The sequence below is a fragment of the Pseudopodoces humilis genome, chromosome 2, assembly GCF_049639895.1.
Source record: "Pseudopodoces humilis isolate 2021_Gansu_Grassland_sample_001 chromosome 2, ASM4963989v1, whole genome shotgun sequence".
Taxonomy (NCBI): domain Eukaryota; kingdom Metazoa; phylum Chordata; class Aves; order Passeriformes; family Paridae; genus Pseudopodoces; species Pseudopodoces humilis.
The window spans coordinates 93608628-93629339 of NC_142201.1; the positions used below are offsets into that span (position 1 = coordinate 93608628).

The following is a 20712-nucleotide window of genomic DNA, read 5'->3' on the forward strand; positions in this document are numbered from 1 at the left end:
TTTTACTGTTCAATGTCATATAGTTCTGTTAATGCTACAGAGAATGTGACTTCATTAAATCCAAAACTGTAACTTGAAAGCAAGCAAAGGAAGTTTATTGTAGCTTTCTTCATGTAAACCAAAGCTGAGCCAGCAAGAGCAAGAACTTACAGCTTACATATTCTGATCATGGGTATGAGATTCAAAGGAAAACTGGGTAAAAGCAACCATTTCAGAAACCTTTTCCCTAAAGTAGGCAGCTTCATATGGTAAATTTTGGGGGTCAAGCAAAGAAACTTAAATAGGGTTCTTTGGATTTAGCAGATTGGCTCCTAAAAGTTCTCATCAAACCTATGTCAAGAACTCCAAATCTATATCAAGATTATAAAACCATACAAGTAAAAAAATACTTTTTTTTTTTAACAGTACCTGTGCAAACTTAGTGCTTATCTTCATCTTCCCATAATACCTAGGAAGACCTTGGGCAAGGACTGAGCCCTAATGCCAGAGCAGGTTCAATGCTATGTACTAAAGGAAGCATGTCAGTCTGCCTTTGCTGAGGATCAGCTAGGCAGCAGCTTCATTCTAGAAGCTGAAACAATGGAAAAGCCATTTCAGCTCTATAGAAATGCAAGAATAATCTCACCCCAGCGTTTTCTAGAATCCAATTGAAAGCAGTTACTACTTATGTATTATAGCTAAAGTTCATTCAAGCTTCATCGCCTTCTTGACAGGTGGGCTGACACTGCATATACTCTTGCTTTCAGAACTTACAGCTATGAAGAATGATTGCATATACTCCTTTTTATAACTAAATTTAAAAGGTAGAACATAGACCTGGGGACAGTTCATCACCTTGGCTAAAATGAAAAAAAAAAAAATTAACTGACCATTTATCATTATTTTTAAATTTAGACATAACTGATCAGCACTTAATTTGCTTTGGTACAGTTACACTTCTGACTCCCTCTAAAGGGAAATTCATTAAGATTTGCTGACCAAATTATAAATGTTAAACAGTCAAGAGCATCTCTATGCTCTGTAAATTGGACCAGCATAATGTTTTTTGTCGTGACTATGTTTAAGAAAATAAGTAGCTTTCCCCATTGAGAAATAGTAGAAGTATCCCAGAGACTATGGAAATCCTGTCAATCCCTAACTTCAAGAGATAGAGGAGCTGAAACTGTGTAATTTCCAATGCCAGACCCACCCATTACAGAAAAAGGACAAAGGAAAGCCTGCTGAGCATCAACTAGTGTTCTTTAGAAAGAGTGCATGTGCAGCTGCCTTGGCTGGGCTTTTAAAGGGCTATCAGCTCTCCTTGACAGTGATTGCAACAATTGAAGGTGACATCTTCATATCTTGTATATGGGTGAAACCTTCCAATACTTTTCTTTGTGGAAAGGAAAGAAGATGGAGAAGTCTCAGAAAAAGAAACTTCTGTTGATGTTTCTGGATGTGCAGCTGGATCCAGTACACGTAGCATCTAAGGAGGGAAAAATTGACACTGAAAATATTTTTATTCAATTTAATTGGCTTTTTCCTTCTCTAAGAGCTAGGAAGGATTTCTGCTTAAAAGCCATTTTTCATATTTTTTCTACGTTGAAAATGAAGTATCTGTTTACCTAGAACCTTAATATAAAGATTAACATGTATCAAGAGTACTTACCATTTCAGCCATTTTCTCAGCAGGGGTATTGCAAAACTCCACAGTTGTTGAAGTCTTTTTTGGACTGTTAGTGCCAACATTTCCTAGAAGATGTGAGCTTACAGCTTTGGCTAGCTTACAGTTCACAGCTGCTAGCTCTGTTGTAGTGTAAGGCTGGGCACTAGGATAGTATGTCTGTTGTCTCCCCCACTGAAGAGAGACCATGAGCTCCTCCAGCAGCCTGAACAGAAAGGAAGGAAGCCCTGTTAGTGGGGTTTGTATTCTATACTGTATAATCAGCACCCAACACACTTCAAAGGAATCATCTCTTCCCAAGGCTTAGTGCATAAGCTAAATCTTAAACCAAAGAAATGGACAAAAAAAGTGCTTATGAACAAGGAGACAACTGGGCTATTCTCCAAGGAAAGGCCTCACCAACACAGGACATTAATATTGGGAACACTTCTTTGACATCTGGCAGAAAAAGCACTGTAAAGTCTATGTAGGAAGAAGATTATCTCTGATATTTTGGAAGGAAACAGAGAAGACGTGAAGTCAAGACAGTAAGTGATTAAAGAGAGAAAGCTTGAGGATGTGAAGGATATCAGTTCCACAGGTTATTACCCTTAAGACCTCAGACCTCTAGGGGAATGAAGAAAGTATTCTATTGTTTTTGCTGTTTCAGCTCTAAGACTGAAAAGTTACTATATTATACATCAGCATAATTGATTTTTGTTGAATATCACTGGAGGAGGGGAAAGTTATTTGATTCTCCTCTAGCCTAAAATAAACTGAGAAAAATGAAGTTTGCACAGAGATAGTCTGCATTAAAAAAAATCATACTTGTGTGTATCTATCATCTCTTGACGGAACTGTTCACGTTCGTTCAGCAAGTCCTGGATTGCACTTTGTGCATCCCTGGTTTGGCGCTGAAGAATTGCCCTGGTATTGGTCAGCTCATCAGCCATCACTCTGCAAAGGAAATCCCCAGTCAGCAGTGCAAGTGAACAGTTTGAAAGTCACTTTTTTCTACTACAGATCATCATTTTTCTGGTCAATCTAAGTATTAAGCTGCTCTTCTCTGTCCCCTCCCTCATGCAGAGCCTGTATCAACCTAATTAAGAATAATTTCTGTTCAACTACAGCCAACACCAGTGTAAGATTATCTTTTGACTGAGTTTAAACAATTTAAGGCACTTAATACAAAGCTAGTAACAGACATTTCAAAATACCTTGGGAAAGTGTACATGGTTGACAAGGATCCTGTGAAAGAGAAAGCTAAATACATTTTTCTAACAATTTTCACAAGGATGCTGTAATCACATTTGTTCACTCATCTCTAAAAATGGAATCTATGGCTATAGACTGCAAGCATTTACCTCTTTGTCCTTCTCACGGACAATCACCAGATGCCAGATATGAGTGTTTAATAGCTACAAAGGAGACAGATGTTGTCACATTCTCCTATGCCATGAGGCTTGGCACTGACCCCTCCAGCAGGCATTTCAAATGCCTGTGATATTCCAAATGCAAAAACCAGAACGACATTTAAACAACCACCAGTTAGAAATATGAGATAAAAATGAACCAGAATGTTAAAATACTGAAGAGTGTTACTTTAAGCACACTGCTGAGACTCACAGCCCTGACCCTAGAACTCCTCATAATGTTAAAAAAAAATCCCAAGTCTGCATAGTGACTCTTGCTCAGCTAGGATTTACAAGTACCATTACACCTCATATGTCACACAAGATACCATTCACCCCATATGCTGAAACTTCTTAAGACCAGCAAATTAAAGGGAGGAGACTAAATTCCATTGCCATTTCCTTCAAGCAGTAAGATCTTTTGTGATATGCATTAAGCATCAAAATTCAGTCAGTTATATCCAAGTACACTAGAAAATTAAAAATCCTTGAAAACTATTTACAGATCTGATGAGACAAACTTAACAAGTTTTAAAATTAGCAAATTTAAAATCATTGTAAAATGAGATTTTGACTGTCAGACCTGCTTTCATGTTTACAGAAGTAACAGTAGGGTAGTAGTAGTAGTAACACAGACAGTGTTTGATAAAGAAGTCCCCCTACTCTTTCTTCTATAGTAGATCCCTGACTCACTATAAGCAGAGCTCTTAAACACCAGCTTCTTCTCAAATTGATGACTGTATCATACTGGGGGGTTGGGGATGAAAATCAACTAATTACCTTTAAGAAAAGTCAGCTGCCCTAGAAGACATTTTTAAACCCTAAACTGAATGTGGTTTTATCAAAATTAAGAGCTTATCTTGTTTTCTTGACAAGAACTGTAGTTGTGATTTTAGGAGGTTTAGGACTCACTGTATTACCTCTGAAAAGCAGGACTATTCAGATTTACAAGGAGCTTACTTTCTTTATACCTTTTCTGTATTCTCAGATTTCATAGTAGGTGTCAGTATGGCTATTGCGGCTGTCCTCTGCATATGAAAGCACACTGCAGTGTCTGTATGTGATGAAAGACTGAAGGAGAATGCTGTTAGGACAGCTCCATGAGAAGGAATACCTGCTTGCTAGGAATTTGCTTCTCCACACATCACATTGTATAGACATGCGCTCCAATTGTTCAGACAACTGAGCCATATTCCGGCCCAGGACTTCGTTTTCTAGGATGAGCTGATTCTTCTCACGAGCCATCCGTTCAAAGTGATACTGCAGATCGTCCCCAACAGAAGCAACAAGTAATTTCTTCAACTCCCGATTGACCTAGAATTAGACCAGACTCTCTTGCAATTATCAGTAGAGAGTAAACGCTCCTAAGAATGCAGTGCAACTTATTGCAAATTGCTAACAGTAAATTGTCTTTCCAGAATGGGATGTATCTGGGAAAGCATAAACATTTAAGCCTAAACATTTAGAACATAAGCATGTCCAACACATTCTTATTTAAATTCTAACAGTCAAAGAGGAAATATGAAAGCCTGCTGCAGGAAACAGAGTTTCAGTAGTATTCGACTCCTGAATCAGTAAGATAACAAAGGATTAGACAAGACAGGTGTATGAAATATAAAGTTATAGTCAACCCTTCTACGGCATAACATTTTCCACTTAGTGATTAAGGAACAAAGTCTTTCCTCATGAAAGATTCATTTCCTTGCAGCTCTCTCATGTGTTTCTCCCAGCTAAGTCTTTGATTCTTTCATCTGTTGTCAGAGAAGCAGCACTGGAATACTTTGATGTACTTCTACTCTGTATCTTAGCTGGTAAGTTCAAAAGGGAACTTATTTGTTTCAAGGCTAGAGTGTCATAGCAGTTCTTTCACATTCACAAACTGCTTATACAAACCAAAACAGTTCAGCTGTGGGAGAGAAAACACCTTTAATTTCTTACCTCTGTCTGTATACGCAGTTGATTAGAGAGACCTTCTTTATCCTGTAACAACCGCTTTTCTGAATTCTTTAGCTTTTCAATTGCATTTTTCAGCTCTATCTGCTCTTTCTTGGGATCTGTGGCTCCATCTGACTGATGGAATGTGTCTCCTTTATGTCCCAAAGATTTAGCTACCTTAGCATTTTTAGTTGGAACAACATGGGTGATGGCTGCTCTGGGGACTAATATTCGAACAGCTTCAATCTCCACTGATTTATCTGCATGTACTTTCCCCAGCTGCAGAACTCCGGGACTCAGGGAAGAGGCTGTCTTTTTATGGGGGCTGTGGTGGATGTGATGGCTCGTAGTGCTGGCTCCAGTGATTACTTCCACTGATCCAGCTGTTTGTTCTGTTTCCATGCCATCTCCAGGTCCTCGAATGGGTGCTGAGGCATCATCAACTGAAATTTAGAAATTGTAGAGGAAACGTTTACCACCTTTTACTTGGTTATAGTGTCATTGTAAGTCTTCCCCTAATTTCTGTACTTCCGAGTTAGAGATTTTAATTGTACACTGCATGTGTCAAATTGCAGTCACACTGCAGCAGTGACTACCAAGCACAAGTCAGGAAATCACAGAATGATTTGGATTGGAAGGGACCTTATTCAGGATCATCTTGCTCCAACACTGTGGAACTGCCCTGCTGTGGGCAGGGACACCTTCCACTAGACCAGGTTGCTCAGGGCCCCATCCAACCTGTTCTTGAACACTTCCAGGCATGGGGCATCCACAACTTCCCTAGGAACCCATTCCAGTGCCTCACCACCCTCACAGTAAGCCCTTACTCAAATGTGCACTGCTCATTAAAAAGAGCAGTACAAGACACAAACATTGATCTGAATTGCATTAATTTAAATTTCCTGCTGCCATACAAGATTAAATGCAGGCACAAAAAAGAGCTTTCCGGGAAAAAAAAAATCTTGACAACATTACTCATAGGCTGAAAACAAAATCAGGTTTTGGGAGCTGGCAGAATCAGAGCAGTTTCATTTTAAAAGCAAGAAGCAAATGAAAAACAGCTATTACCCAGACAGCTACTGACACCTTAAGAAGTTTAGCAGCTTTTTAAGTACTAACATGTTTTAGTTGCCCAAGTGAAGGTTTAAGAAAAGCCAACAACCCAGTTCTGCTCCATTTTTGAAGTACAGACTCCAGAATTCCCAGTAATGCTACATTCTGTTCTATAGTCCCCAATATACACAACATTTACTGAAATTAATTTTATTTAAGTCTACTAAGTTTCCAGCTGAATTAATTATTATTGTAGTACAGTTTCTTCACAATGGGTGGGAGATACAAAGTTTCTGAGGGCATAGTTACACCTACTGCTTTTTTTCTCATATTGCAGGCAGTAGTGTGAGCTTGTGTCCTCTAGAAAAATACTAATGGATTTCAAAAATGCTGTAGTAACACCACTGTATTGGCTTACTTTCAAGTTTGCTGAACCAGTACCAACAGGTTCTAAATACCAGAGGAGGCTGTCAGACAAGTGTACAGACAGATCACAGTACCACTGACAAACTTATTTTTCAATATCGAGCTGGATTAGAAAAACTACATTTAATTGCTGTTCCATCCAGGCAGCTCTGGCTTTCACTGGAGTAATGAAGTCACAGAACTACTTCCTCACAGCTACATAAAAGGAGTAAGTTTAAATGAAAGGAGCCTTGTATACAGTATAACTCTGGTGTTCAGAATTCCAGTCAAAGTACTTCTTAATTCAGTCTGTATAGATGTCATATGAACAACCTACCTTTTTCTAGAGATGTCATTTTCTCTTTAGCAGTCAGCTCTTCCTAACTAGGTAAGTCTGAGGAAGAAATAAGGAGGGGGGCAAAAAAAAATCTTTAGCAAGGTAACAGTGACAGTTAATCTTGGATTATCCTGTTTTCTAGTACAAGCTCTAAACTCTAGTTCACCAGCACAGTGAAAAAACCCACACCAAAACAAAGGGGAAAAACACAGAATGATAAAAACTACACCAAAAACCATAGAGTTAAAAGAAGACTGTGAGTCTTCTGGCACTTGTGTCCTTTTTTCTCCAAGAGCTGCATTTCAACTCCTTTGCGTTGCTCCCCATCTTGTTCTAGTTTCCATTCCTCAATTTTTTTTTCTGGTCTCCCTCCTTTTTTCAGTGACCCCCCATCTTACCCTTTAAAAGTCTGTAACACTCCCACAGTACAACTGCACGACTGTGCCAAGATATCCTAAAATAATCAACCACAAGAAAAGGCAATCCCACTCTGTGCTTCAAGCAGATTAAGAGGCGAGGAGAAAACAGTGGCAACTGCACAGCTGCACAATTCCTGTAGTCCTGCTTGCTGGAACAACCTTTTTGATAGGTCAATTCTCAGTCAAAGAAGGAGTCAGTGCCCTAAGTGGGTGCACATGGTTCGTTTAACCTAACAACAAAAGCTGACAACCAGTTTGGCCCAAACCACCATCCTGGCCATTTTCTCCCTTATCCACAGAAAGTATTGACCATTGCTACCTTCATCCACAAGGGCCATCCACTCTCAGTTATACAAGTCACTCATCGCTCTTTTCTAGGGTCTAACTACTTTAGTTTGAGGTCAGTATACCCTTATCTTGTCTGGCTGGCTTTTTTTCCTTGAGCTCTCCCCATTTTACAGGGGAGACCCCCAGGGCCTTTGCTTCTTTTCACTGTACCACAAACTGAAAAGGTCTAACTACAGCTTTTTGACCTCCATTGCAGCAGCTCTCTGCCCTAAAAAGAAAATGGCAGCAGTGAGCAAACTTTCAGGTTTCTAGACTAAAGATTTGTTTTGTGTCAGGCAGGTTTATCTTTTGTGATGAACAGAAAACAAAATAAACACCTTTTCCTCCTTTAGCTTTCTCAAACTACAGATACAGAGATGTCTCACCATCTGTTGCTTCTACAACCGGAGTTGAGTGTTTGCTTACTTAATAGCATTAGGTGTTAATCACCACCGCTGTTCCGTCATTTTGACTGGGGATCTCTATTTACTTGATGAGAACGAGGAGGATGAAAGCGTAGCTGCTCAGGAAGAGGTAGAAATACTCAACGAAAGACTGATTAGGAGCATTTGGGCTTATCCACTCCATCAGACACGGCCGGCCGGTGACCCTGCTCCTTCAGAGCTCACGCTACAATCCCGGCCAGTTACGTGCGGGAGCAGCGGGAGCAGTGTAAGCCTCCCCACATGTCCCCCTCCTCCTCCATCTCCCTCACTGGTTGCATCATTACCCACCGCACCTCTCAGGACGCCGAGCCCTGCAGGACCCAGGGCCTCGCACAGCCACCGCCCAGCCCAGCTCCGGCCCCCCTGCTCCCCCGGGCCCCCTGCCCCTCGGCCCCGACAGACCGGCCCTCAGCAGCAATGTCGCCACAGCCCCGGCAGTTGTCACCTCCGCGGCTTCCGCGTCCGGCGGCGGGCGGGGCGCCCCGCTCCTCGTGTCCGCTCCCGCCCAATCGCGGGCCCGGGCGCGGGGGCGGCGCTTCGGTTGCCGGGGCAGGGGCGGGCCGGGATCGCCATCACCGCCGTCGTCATCCTCATCTCCAGCATCGCCATGGTGAGCGGGGATACGGGGCCGGGGGCGTTCGCGGCTCCGCGGGGCAGAGCCCCTCAGCGCTGCGGGAGGGGCACGCCCGGCCCCGCCCGGCCCGTGGCTGAGGGGCCCGTGGGGCGCAGCCGGGGGTGTTCTAAGGGGCCGTTCGGGCTCGTTGGTGCCCCGCCGTAGGGAAGCTGCTGCTGCCTTCCCGAGTTGGGAATAAGCTGGGCCAGGAACTCGGGAGAGCCAGCAGGAAGGCAGTGGTGCATTTGGAGGAGAGAATATGTTTTAGGTGCCACAGTCTTTATTCTTGACTGGATTTCCTGTGTAGTAATGCAGGACAGACGGCAGGATATCATTGCACGGGCAATAATAAAAGAAGACCCGGTTTGCATTTTACTCTCGGGGAAAGGTTCTTCGCCCAGAGGGTGGCTGGGCCCTGGAACAGGCTCCCCAGGGAAGTGGTCACAGCACCAAGCCTGGCAGAGCTCAAGGAGTGTTTGGACAGCTCTCTCAGGCACAGAGTGACTCGAGGCTGCCCTGTGCAGGGCCTGAAGTTGGACTGGACAGTCCTTGTGGTTCTCTTCCATCGCAGCCTGTTCTGTGATTATAGAGAAACTCAGCTGGGTCTTCCTTGCCCAAGATGATGTGCAAGCCCCAATACTGTAGAGCTGATTAAAAAATCAACAGCTTTGAGTTGCACTTTGTACTCAAACTCATATACAAGACACATTCAGTAGCCAGGCAGATGTACCCGTGGGTGGATCCACCCTTAAATACTTGTCTCCAGCACCTCAAATTTTCCTCATCCCCTCCAGCAGCTTATTTTGCACCTTGCTTTGGGAACATAAATTCAAGATCAGCATTTTCCACTTAAATAGAAATGCCACTGTTTGTTTTCAAATACAGGAGTTACAAGTGTCCTGTTTAATGCAGGTAAAACTTTAATTTTCAATTCTCATGTTGAGTTTATTCATGTCGGCAGAAGTCCTACTTTCTTAGGTAAAGCATTTGCTTTATTTTAGTTGGTTGTCTCTGAGATTGACATGTTTCTAACCCGCCTTTATTTCTGAGGTGACACCAACTTAACTTCATTAAAGCAGTGCGAAATCTTACAGCAACCTCTAACAAAATGTTCCATAGCATATTTGTTTAATTTCTTTTGAAAAGCCTTCAGTGATAGGAACTACATGATCTGTTGACATAATTCCATTGCATGATGATTTTTATAGGTCACTGAGTTTTTTTCCTATTATATTCAGTGCTGGAAATGATACCAGTGATTATTGTTCTGTTCTTTGTGGGTTAAAGATATTCCATTTTGTCTTTTATTTGTAGAAGTACTTGTAGATTTTAACTTTACCCTTTCCTCATTTCACATTTTTCTTCAGTAAACAAATTTTGTTTTCTTTATGTTTTTCTGCTGGTAACTGTGGTTCTAAAATTTAGCCATTTTTCACTCTGCCTGCAGTTTTCTCTAAATGTGGTGCTTAACCTGCAGGTTTCTTACCAGCTGCATTGTGTTCCACTGCTGCTGAACAGAGCAAAGTATTTGTTTCTTGTGTCTTAGATCTTCATATTGTCAAATTTACCATTTTTTTTTTCTCCTGAGCTGTTTTGCACTCTCACTGGAACCTACCATAACTATCAGATTTCCCATGGTTTTGTTGTCTGGCCAATTTCTCCTCTTGTATTTGAATTTTTATTGTAATACTTTGCATTTGTTTCTATAGAATTTTCAGATTATCATTCTAAGTTCTGCTTCTAAGATGCTTGCAATCTTTCTCACTCCTTAGTTGTCAGCCCAGATTCTGGAAGGATGCTTTTTCAGTTTCATTTTTGGAGCAGTAAGAAACTGTCGAGATGAAGAATGAGGCCACCTTGCTTTGAGATGATATATTGCTCAAGTAGCCAGATAAAATGTCACTTTGAAGGTGTGAGATTTAGAGGAGCAACAAGTCAGCCATAGCTCAAGGTACTCATGGGTTTCTTCTTCTCACAGCAATATATAACCTTTTGGTCCAATAGACAGCTGACACGAAACTTGTTTTCACTTATTAACCTATCACCTCTACTTAATTTTGCTGCACTGCATATGTCTCTTAGCCACTAAGCTCACAGGTCGCATATTCATACACACCTCTGTTATAGTTTCTGGATCTCTAATTTACTCTATACATCACACTATTACAGTTCAAACTTCAGACTATTTTACCTAATATAATTTCTTACCTACACTAGGCATATTCTTACTTATAATTATAGGAACATAAGTTTATAATTTCTCTACCCAATATCTGTGTACCTTCATCATTACCTTAATCCAAGCTCTTTCCAAGGCTGCAGATTGAACCCTTCAGCATCTGTGGAAGTTTCTATTTTTCCATTTCCAACAAGAAACATCTGAAATAAATCAGGTGCATGGCAGATCATTGTGGAACACCATCTGACTCCCAGTTGGCAAGGGAAGTATTCCTAATTACATCTTCATATGATAGACTGCTCTTTAGTCTAGGCCATAATGCCTTACTCAGCTTGTCAGATTCTGAAGAGACAGATTAAAAGATTAACAAAGCTGTTTGTCACAGCTGTGGCTTCTCCCTTGCTCACTGTATCAGTAAAAGATTTATTCTTGACAAATTCACATTATCTGCTTTTTATTATAATGTTGTTGTCTTAGATGTTCAATAAACAGCTACTTAGTAACTCGTATTATCTTCCCAAACACTGCCTCTCTTGTCCTTCTATGTGCTGTTCCCTTTCTTCTCTGGTCTTTCAGGTGTTACAGAGTCCTGCTTACTTATTTTATAATTAAAAACCCGCTAATTTTTTCCGCTCATGCACCCTTCATCCTGACAGTTTTCTAAAATGCATTAAGAATAATTTGGCAGCTGGAAGACGATGGGAGAATAGATGTTTGGGAATGAGTGCTGCTCAGTTATGTACAGACACAGGATCCTGGGAAAAGGCTAAATTAGGCAATTGTTGGATGCCTTGACTTTATGCACCTGGCCCATCTTAAACCTGTTCAGAGCATCATTTCTCAGAAGCAAAATCAGAATATAAAAGATGCCTTCTGGTGGGTTCTAATATTGCAAGCTGGACTTTAGCCCCAGGATTTTAATTAGATTCTGAAAGTAATGAATTTGGGGCTAGAAAGCTTGACCAACCTTTAGTACTATGTTGCTTCCACTTAATCATATAGCTTGAGTAAGTTTTAACATATATACCTACTCAGAAAAAATCTGTTACAAGTCATATCATAGCCACAGATAGAAAAATGTAATAACTTTTAGTGGAATCAATTTGGAATGTATTTGTGTCACACCCTGTATTCCACTCGTGTGCAAGCAGTGCTCTGGAAGTGGTTATGTGCATTGTAAAACTGGGAAGGCATATTGCTGTGGTGGCAGAAGCTGAGGTAAGGGACAAATGTTCTGAAATATCCTGCAGTTATTGGTCTAACAGCACTTTGGCTTTATGGCCTACTAATCAGTGGAGAACAGCTTTCCTTGTCATCAAATGGCAGCATTTCAGATCAGTTCTGGTGCATTCTGCTGTCTGGTTTGTGCGAGACCTGGCTGCTGTGGACAGTGAGCAGTAAATTCCCAAGGGGAAACCTGCTTTTCTCCACCCAAGATGTGCTCTCCTTCTTGGCTGTAATTATTCTAGATTATTATTTCCAGAATAATTATTATTCTGTAATGGTACCTTTGATGTAATCACATACAGAGATGTATTTGTTCATGATCTTAACAACGTTAGTTTCTTTTGATTCTTGAGTTGCACTCTGACACTTGAAAGTGGTCCAGATATGGAAGTGCAACATTTTCCAGAGAACAATGGGCTTCGTTCACCACAGATACAGTCTGATTGCAATGGAAACTCTGCACATAGGTGCAGTTAGAGGATTTCCGTTTCTTACATCCTTTGAAACAATTATTGTTAGCCCTGCAATCTGACAGCTGCATTCTACATTATAAACAGTTTTTGAACAACAGGACAGACTAATTATTTCCTTCTTGTGCATAAAGAAATCAAGGCACATAAAAGCCAGGTGACTTGTCTAATTGATTGCCATTTGGTTTTGATCTTGTGGATGTAAAAGTACACAGTTAGTGGAATTTAAGTATCCAACTGCCTTAATTCTTTCTGCAAAATTAGGGGAAAATATATATGAAATTTGCTCTCCTGGTTGCCAGAGCTTGCAATCTTGTAATTTTGACAAGAATCCTATATATATCAAGGGATGAGCAGTTCAGCTCACTTCAGTAGTAAATTTGACAACTTGTGTATTACATGTTTGCTGTAATTATTATTATTATTATTATCATCAGTTCATTAGTAAAACCCACAGCTTGGAGAATATCAACATGGAAGTCATCAGTTTAGACAAGACAGGGAAGAAAAAAGAGAAATTTTTTAAAGTGCTTCGATTCATCAGTGCAAAATACTTATTTCCTTTTTTGGAAATGGGTCAGGAATTTCTAGAACTTGACAATAGTGAGGCCTAGGTTTTCATGGAGTGTTCAGATTTTCAGCTGAAGACTTTATAAAGGCAGAACAGCTCATGGGGCTGTATGGGTTTAAAGGAGTTTCTCTTGGAACCCAGTTATCTCAACCATACTGGATGAGCTGGTAAAATGGAATAATTTTTATAAAGATCTGTCATTCAGAGCTGATCATATAAACAGACTAAACTCTTTCCTGGTAATAGACTTTCCTGAATAAGTGCATGTTGATAAAATGACTTTTCGTAATTTTCGAAGTGCATACTTCCTGTTGCAAAACAACTGCCATTAAAAAAAAAACCAACAAAAAAAAAAACCCAAAAAAACCATTTTAAACCCTTCCTGGAAAGGATGCAATATCTTCACAAAAGACATTCCTAATGCTTGACAAGTTTTGCTTCTTTGGTCTTAAAACAAGACTCAGTTTCATTAGAGTGACAGCTGGTAATTACATTGAATTTTTCTCAGCTGCACAGTGGCCTGATCCTGTCAGTTGAAAGTTTGCATTACAAAACCAACCACAAAGACAAGTCTCTGTACTTAATGGCCAACTCTCATTTACAGCATTTGATCACAGGGAAAAAAAATTTGTATGCAGCGTGAGGAGAAAATAGGCAAAATGCTACCAGGTAGCCTCTCCTTATTGCATGGTGTGTCTTCCTGTGAGCATCAGGAGCAAGTCATGGTTTCATCTTGAACTGTGATTCCAAACAGTGGAAATTTACTTATTCAGCAGGTAGGCTGTGTGCATTGCAGATCATGTAGCGGATAAAATTACAAATTCTTTGGCACTCTGTCAGACAAGTGAAAACTGTTTGAAAACCCCCATAACTTCCCTTTGTTCCAGGAGCTCATTTTGGGTTTGATGCTGACATCTTTATGACATTATGTGCTTTATAAAATACCACCCTACAAATACAAAGTTGACAGGTTTAGAATCCATGGGATAAATTACCTCCTACTGTACCCAAGTCTTGGCTTTAGCTTGCAGAAATTACCATCTCTCCAAATGTAATTTTAGATTAATTCATGGCTCTTCTGATGGGGCGGCTCAAACAGGTGATACTGTGATAGTCCAAGTTACCCAACATTGTCTAATGATAAGTTTGATATTAATTTCCCTTTTTTTCACCCAGAGTGTTCTGTCCAGATCCTTTGGGTTGTGGGTACAGATCTCAATAACTGACATGTCTGTCCTAATGCTATGTTGGGTTTTTTTTAATATATATATATATATAGTCAAACTCAAAAAGTTCAGGAATTACTGAGTGAGCCAGTGCCAGGAAAAAAAGAAGCTACAAACTTTCAATTAGCAGTAAAAAATAATAGATTTTGATGACAGAGACAGTAGTTATTTAGAGAGATGTTCCAGGCAGATTTGATGTGGGTAAAATTTACACTTAACCATCAGAGCTCAGCATTTTTTGAAAGTACATCTAAACTGTTGTTAATACAAGAACCCAGCTGGTCTGTGTCAGCTCTGGAGCAGCTTGGAAGGATGAGCATTACCTTTGGGCAAAGCAGACACCAAGGTATAATTAGAATCATAGAACTGTAATTTAGGTTGGAAGGGACCAACCTGCTCAAAACAGGTCTAACCAGACCAGGCTGTTCCAGGCTATGTCCCGGTGAGTCCTGAACCTCTCCCAAGATGGAGATTGCACACTTCCTCTGGGCATTCCGAGCCAATGCTTGACCACCCTCTTGGTAATTCTTTGTTCTTCTAGTATGTGACTGGCATGTTCTATGTTTCCACGTGTGTCCTTTGCATTTTTTGCTCTCACTGTGCGCCTTCAGGAAAATTCTAGATCCATCTTTTTGTTGTATTTCAGTTAGGCAGTTTTAGACAGCGGTAAGGTCACCCTCAGCCTTCTCTAATTGGAGTAGGCTCAGTTCTCCCAGCCTCCTCTCATGTGTCCTGTTCTCCAGACCCTGGCTGCTTTGGTGGCTAGTGGCTAAGCACTCAGAATGGAACTTTTTAGGTTTTTCTCTGATAGTGTCTGTTTCCTTTAAGCCAAGGGAGTAGTGACCCTCCAAAAAGGGGTTTTGGCTGTTCAGTTGCCCACTTTAGTGTCAGTTTCTAGAATCCTATGGTGATCTAGTTTATCGAGGTGGGATACTGATAATCATGAGCTGGCTGGTGAGAAACAGTGGTTGTAGGGAACACCTATTGCTCTAAGTCTGAAGAGGGCTTTTCCATGAACATTGACTTTTAACTATAATTGTAGCTGCCAGGAATAATCACCAAAAGTACTGTTTCCTGAAAGTAAGCACTGTGCTTGGCCTAAAGGTGTTTTATGTTCCCCTGGATGGAAACCAGAGGCCGTGGTGCCTGAGCAACACACCAAGGTCACTCAGCAGTGTTGTGTGGGTGGAACCCCATAGTTCTCTCCCAATCAGCAAAATGAAAAGAAAATACAGCATAAGGTTTGATAAAGGTAGTAAATTGTGTGTGGCAGATCTTTGGAACATGCTGTCACAGTTTAATACTAAGAATGACAGCTTAGCAAGTATTTTCATCTATAATGAGCATATCTCATCAGATAAGCACATAAAAGAGATAGAAGTTATTATTTTTTTTTCTCACACTCTGTGCCTATTAGAGATAAACTCTGTGAGGTGCCTTTATGAGTTGTTCTGGAGTGGGCAGCTCTGGTAGTCGTTTAAAACCGTGGCACTGGGATTTTTGGGAGGCTGTGGGATTTGCATTGTGAGGCTGGGCATTAAGGAAGGCCCCCTGCCTATGCGTCTCAGTTTTCCTGTGTGAAAGGACTTCATCACCCTGGCTGTTGTGAACTGTGCTTTATCATTTAGTAATTTCTACCTCCTCTTACAAGTTAACTAATTTTGAAGCTCTGTGTATACTAGGAAGAGAGCGCAATGTTTCTAACTGATCATTTCAGAAGTGAATTCTTGAGGTTTAGATAAGGCGCTCAACCTGTCCTGGGCACCAGAGGGTGCTCATGTCTTTGCAAAGAAGTGGCTCTCTCCCGACACATGTTCCTGAGAGCCTGTTGCACGATCTTTGCATGGGATCCTTCGATGATTGTAACTACCTTAATTACCTTCTTTTAAAAAATCATGCTTTTTCTGCAGAGTGCTCCAGCACACTTGGAAGGAGAGACACATATAAGAGAGGGCTTACACATGGGAAGTGGACAGAGGTGGGTAGGCATGCTTGAGCCTATATACCTGTTCTTACACATATTGCACATTTAAGTGTGATCCCTCAATAAATTTAGTACTCCTCCTATTTTTAGCCTTTCTTTGTTTTCTTTCTCCTGCTGTAGGGACTGTATCATGCTGTATGTTTTCTAGTTACATAGGAGCAATGCTGTCCTCGCCCTGTCCCATGGTCTCTTTTACAGTACACTCTTCAATACACTGTGGTCTTTTAAGTTTGAAGACTCCCAGATCACTGGGATGGAGTAGAGGAGCTGTGGTCTGGATCCAATCCTTGCAGGTACTGACATTCTGGACTAGCAGTGTTTCCTGGAGGCAGCTGCAGGGGCAGTGGGCTGGGCAGCATTTTCCCTTTCTGACTTCTTCCACAGGTGCCTGGTTCCTGTGCTGCACTGAAGGGTCTGTGGAAGCAGGAAATCAGGATGAACTGACTAACCTGCTTCTGCTCTGTTTTTGTCAAAATGAAGGGCGATTTATGATGCCTAAATAGTACAAATATTTTAGCTATTAAATCTTGGCATCCTTCTGTGAGTGATGATGATGATTATTCCCATTTTACAAAAGTGGGAAAAATAGCCTCCTTTTTGAAAAGGTGCTGAACATCAAATGCACTAATGCAGGGGGCAGCCTTGTAGGTGGAAATAAGCAATCTTATTCAAACTGTTATGGGATTGGAATCTGTCAGTCACTGTCTTCACCCAGCAGAGAAGTTTGCATCTCAGGGGAATAACATAATTCAGTTGTGCAGATCTGATGACAAAAATCCTATGCTTTGGGAGGGAAATAATCTGTGAATTGTAGAACAAATCTTCATAAAGTGAACCTGTAAAAGTCTGTTAGGATTGGCAGAGTTTGGGAATATGATTATACTCACCCACTTTGCTTTTTGTACCCCACAGACATTTTTGATTTCTTTCTTTACTAATGGGAAATTGCTGAACAGCTTTTATCATGAGAACTTCTGTTTGCATTTGTCATTAGTTTGACTTCAGAATAAATTATGACCATGACATCTGTACTAGCTGAAATCTGGATTTAGTCCAACTATCTTAGAATTGGACAAAATCTGAGACAAAGTAAAACCAGCATTTGGTTAAGCAGTAGTGCAGACAAAATACTTGCTTTAAGTGCCTACAGCAGTGAATGGGAAACGTGTCAGTAGAATTGTTTTGTCAGCTTCATAGGACCATAAATTGTTACTAGAACGTGGCAAGCTCTGACTGTTCCAGGTGGATGCAGCATGTGTGGTCTTCAGAGTATTCACACAAACTCCTGGGTGCTAATTGCTCGTGGTACTGGCTGGCTGAAGGACCCACTTTCCCTTAGCTGTGATTCCAAGGCAACCAACCAGTTCTTGTTAAAAAAGCTTTTCAGAAGATTATTATGAGCTGAGATAATTTGGAGATGCTGTAGGCATTATACTACTTTGAAGTGCTGTTGACAGCTTTAGTTTAGGATTTGTAGGTGTTTCCTTTCAAAGCTCTACTTCCAGCTGCTTGTAACTTTATCCAATTTTAACCATTCTGTGTGAAAATTTCCAGACTGATTCTACAGTTGAAAATTTCATGGAGTACCTGAATAAGAATGTGTGGGGAGAAAATTTGAAAATGCTTCAGAATCCTAATAAAAACACTAAAAGAAAAAAAAAATATAAGTGTTCCTCTGAAAAGCTTTAGTTCTCAAAATACTGAAAATTGAAAGCTGAAAGTTTGCCAGAGGAATGGTTTTCTATAAAAGAAAACTACCTTTGAGTATTGACATCAGCTGTAATGTTAGGCCAAGTTTTGAGCCTTTCAGAAATGTTTTTCCTGTGAGTACAATATTGGTTGGGTCTTGTAACAGGGTGTGCACAGGTAGCTCAGTGTTTCTCTTCCTGGCATCACATGGCGGCATTAATCTGGAGGTTGGAAAGTGGAGACACAGCTTTCAGCAGCTGACCACGGCAGCATTGGTTTGTCCACTACTGGCTGATGAAGTGCAAAGCACCTAAACTTTGTGCTCAGATGTGATTATGTGGGATGACCTGCATTGCAAAATCGTGCTCTGAGTCAGGGAACCGCTCTGCTTTTGCTTAAATCACTGTCAGGCTCTGCTGGAGTTAGTGGAGGTAGACAGGCAAGTGCTGAGCACTATTGACTGCTCTGAGAGGAATTACCTGTGATCATGTAGTTACAAGTGCAAAAATATATGATCCTATCATGTGCAGCTTTATAAATGTGCATTAAATTGCCACATGTTCTCCTAAAGATGAGATGTAGCTGGTCTTCTAAAGCTAAACCTGCCTGAACAGAGCAGTGAGGAGCAGTATGGCATCCTTCATGTGTTTTAGAGAAAATTTTTTCCATAATTAGAAAAATAATATGAATTCTGTAACTAAGTACTTAAGTACGACATATAGAGGATTGAAGTTATTGCTTGAGAACTTAAATTCTTGATTATTTTATATGAGAGACCAGGGTGGGGGGGGAGGGAAATGTTAGGTTATACTAATCATGCCCACATGCTTCATAGGAAGATTACATAATTTACATAATCTAGTAGTAAAAGCAGATTTCTTGCTTAGTAAATCGACGGAACAGGTAATTTGCTGATGTGACATGGAATTGCAGATTCCTAAACCTGAGAAGAAAATTTGAGGCCTTCAACCTTCTAGAGCTGTGTTTATCACAATACCTGAGCATAAGGGGATGATTTACTGAGCTGAGATCCCAATGGAAGAGGAAGATTCCCTTGGTTAGTGCTACAGGGACAGAAGTATCTACATGCTACTTGGCAACAGATGGTCCAAGCAGCAGTAGCCATATGAACATACCCAAAAGGCACTTGAGAAGCCTAGGGAAATAATATTGGAAGTCTGTGGATCCAAAGGATGCAGGACCAGTTGGAGGAGGGTAAACACAAATGCAGTAGAGTGTTTGACTCAATAGATTTTAAATATGATTAAGAATGTTAGTAAGTTATCCAATATTTCCTTAATTTGAAATAGTCTAGAATTTGTGTGGTATTTTCACTAGGTAGGCTTTGTTTTCTGCAAGGAGAGGATAAAAAGAGATACAAAGAGATAAAAAGAGATTACAAAATTCATCAGTGGGCTTTTGAATGCAAGGTTGAGAATTGTCTGTAGTGAAGACATTGTCATGAAAATTGCAGTTGCCAGATGTTTTTCCTTTTGAAAAGTGATCTTTTGATTTTACTTTTTCACTAAAGAAAAGCCTGTTGAGAAAGAAGTGGGAGGTACAACAGCAGTGAGGGGGCTGCAAAATTTGAGTTCTAAAAATTATTCCAGCTCGTTTGTCAGAAATATGAATAGAAAAGGAGGAGGAAAATGAGTTTTAAGAGACAGAGCTAATTGAGTGCTCGATCTACACAGTGTTGTGGATTTAAGTTTTGCCTGGAAAATATCCTGTATTACATAAACTGTGAAGGCAGAAGATGGCTTGAATAACACAGCTTAATAAGCATGCACTGATGTGAATATATTTAGGGATTTAAGGTGCACTGCAATGCTGAAAATCAGAGCACTTTTCTGCCATGCAGAATGTTAGACTTCAGTGTGAGCTCAACCATAGTTAGACACCAGAGATCCCAGGTGGGTATGGGCCTTTATTAAACACCTGAGCTGAAGAGAGGCTCTGGTCACAACAGTCAGGGATGAGAAACATGAATATAGAGAACCAGGCTCATTATTTCTCATACAGAAGTACTTGATTTTTTAAAGAGATTTTTTTAGAGATTTCAATTGTTGTAAATGTTTTTGAATTTTCTTTTTCAGTTGTATGTCTGCAGAGGATTGTCACATTTAAGATGCCCTTCCATGAAAGAGCAGCACTTCTAACCCAGTGGTTAAGACTGTCTTTTAAACTAATTGAAGTTACATTTTTGTGGTCTGAATTTGTGACCTCTTGGTGCTATGTGGGAAGTTTGGCATCGTGCTGGGCCTGCATCTAAAAGCATTCATCTGAAATGAAAGCTTGCCAGATGTTAAAGTGGGAGAACAGAAAAGCTAACAAGTAACCATTTAAAGCAATCAGACTATTTCTGGGGCTCTTAAGAAAGCAGGTGCTGCTGTGACAGTGCTTGTGCCACTGGCCTGTGGGGGGAGTAGAACACTGTGAGTAGCTGCTTCTGGCTGGAATTCGTGGCTCTTGCTCCTCAGACCAGGAGTTTGTCAGCTACTGCTTTTCATTTGTGCTGAAGTCCTCTTCAGGACTAGGCAGTAGCATTAAATCTGAAGTGGGAATTGGTCTGGAAGAACAGTGATTGGAGATTTATGAGCTTTGAGGACCTGTTTCAAATAATTCATAACAGGACTTAGATACCTGCTGTTAGAGGTTGGTCATACATTTGTAGCAGTAGTTTCTGGACTTTGGAGGTTGATTATATTTTTGTAACAACAGTTTCTGGGCCTTATGCTGAAAATAATGTTCCTGGGGAAGGCAGCTGGTCAGGTCCC

At 40.6% G+C, this 20712-nt stretch overlaps 2 protein-coding genes across 8 annotated transcripts in view; one reads left to right on the forward strand and one right to left on the reverse strand.

The window, feature by feature from the left end:
- Positions 1-67: 67 nt before the first annotated feature.
- On the reverse strand, positions 68-8464 carry BLZF1 (basic leucine zipper nuclear factor 1). Of its 7 annotated transcripts, none has more exons than XM_088051268.1 (8): positions 8379-8437; positions 7957-8050; positions 6785-6841; positions 4993-5432; positions 4169-4368; positions 2471-2599; positions 1649-1868; positions 68-1465 (listed from the first exon to the last, which is right to left on the reverse strand). In XM_088051268.1, exons 3-8 carry the CDS (start codon positions 6801-6803, stop codon positions 1280-1282), a joined length of 1194 nt encoding a protein of 397 aa, XP_087907394.1. In that variant the 5' UTR covers positions 6804-6841; positions 7957-8050; positions 8379-8437; the 3' UTR covers positions 68-1279. The 7 variants fall into 7 exon arrangements, with proteins under 7 accessions (XP_087907394.1, XP_014108947.1, XP_005523987.1 ...); XM_014253472.2 differs by having other exon boundaries at positions 7869-8050; positions 8379-8429; XM_005523930.3 differs by lacking the exon at positions 7957-8050 and having other exon boundaries at positions 8379-8464.
- Positions 6998-20712, forward strand: part of NME7 (NME/NM23 family member 7) — an 85984-nt gene continuing 72269 nt past the window's right edge. Inside the window, exons 1-2 of the mRNA XM_005523932.3 lie at positions 6998-7040; positions 7964-8586. Of these exons, the coding sequence (XP_005523989.2) occupies positions 6998-7040; positions 7964-8586 (666 nt within the window). The remainder of the gene's footprint in view (positions 7041-7963; positions 8587-20712) is intronic.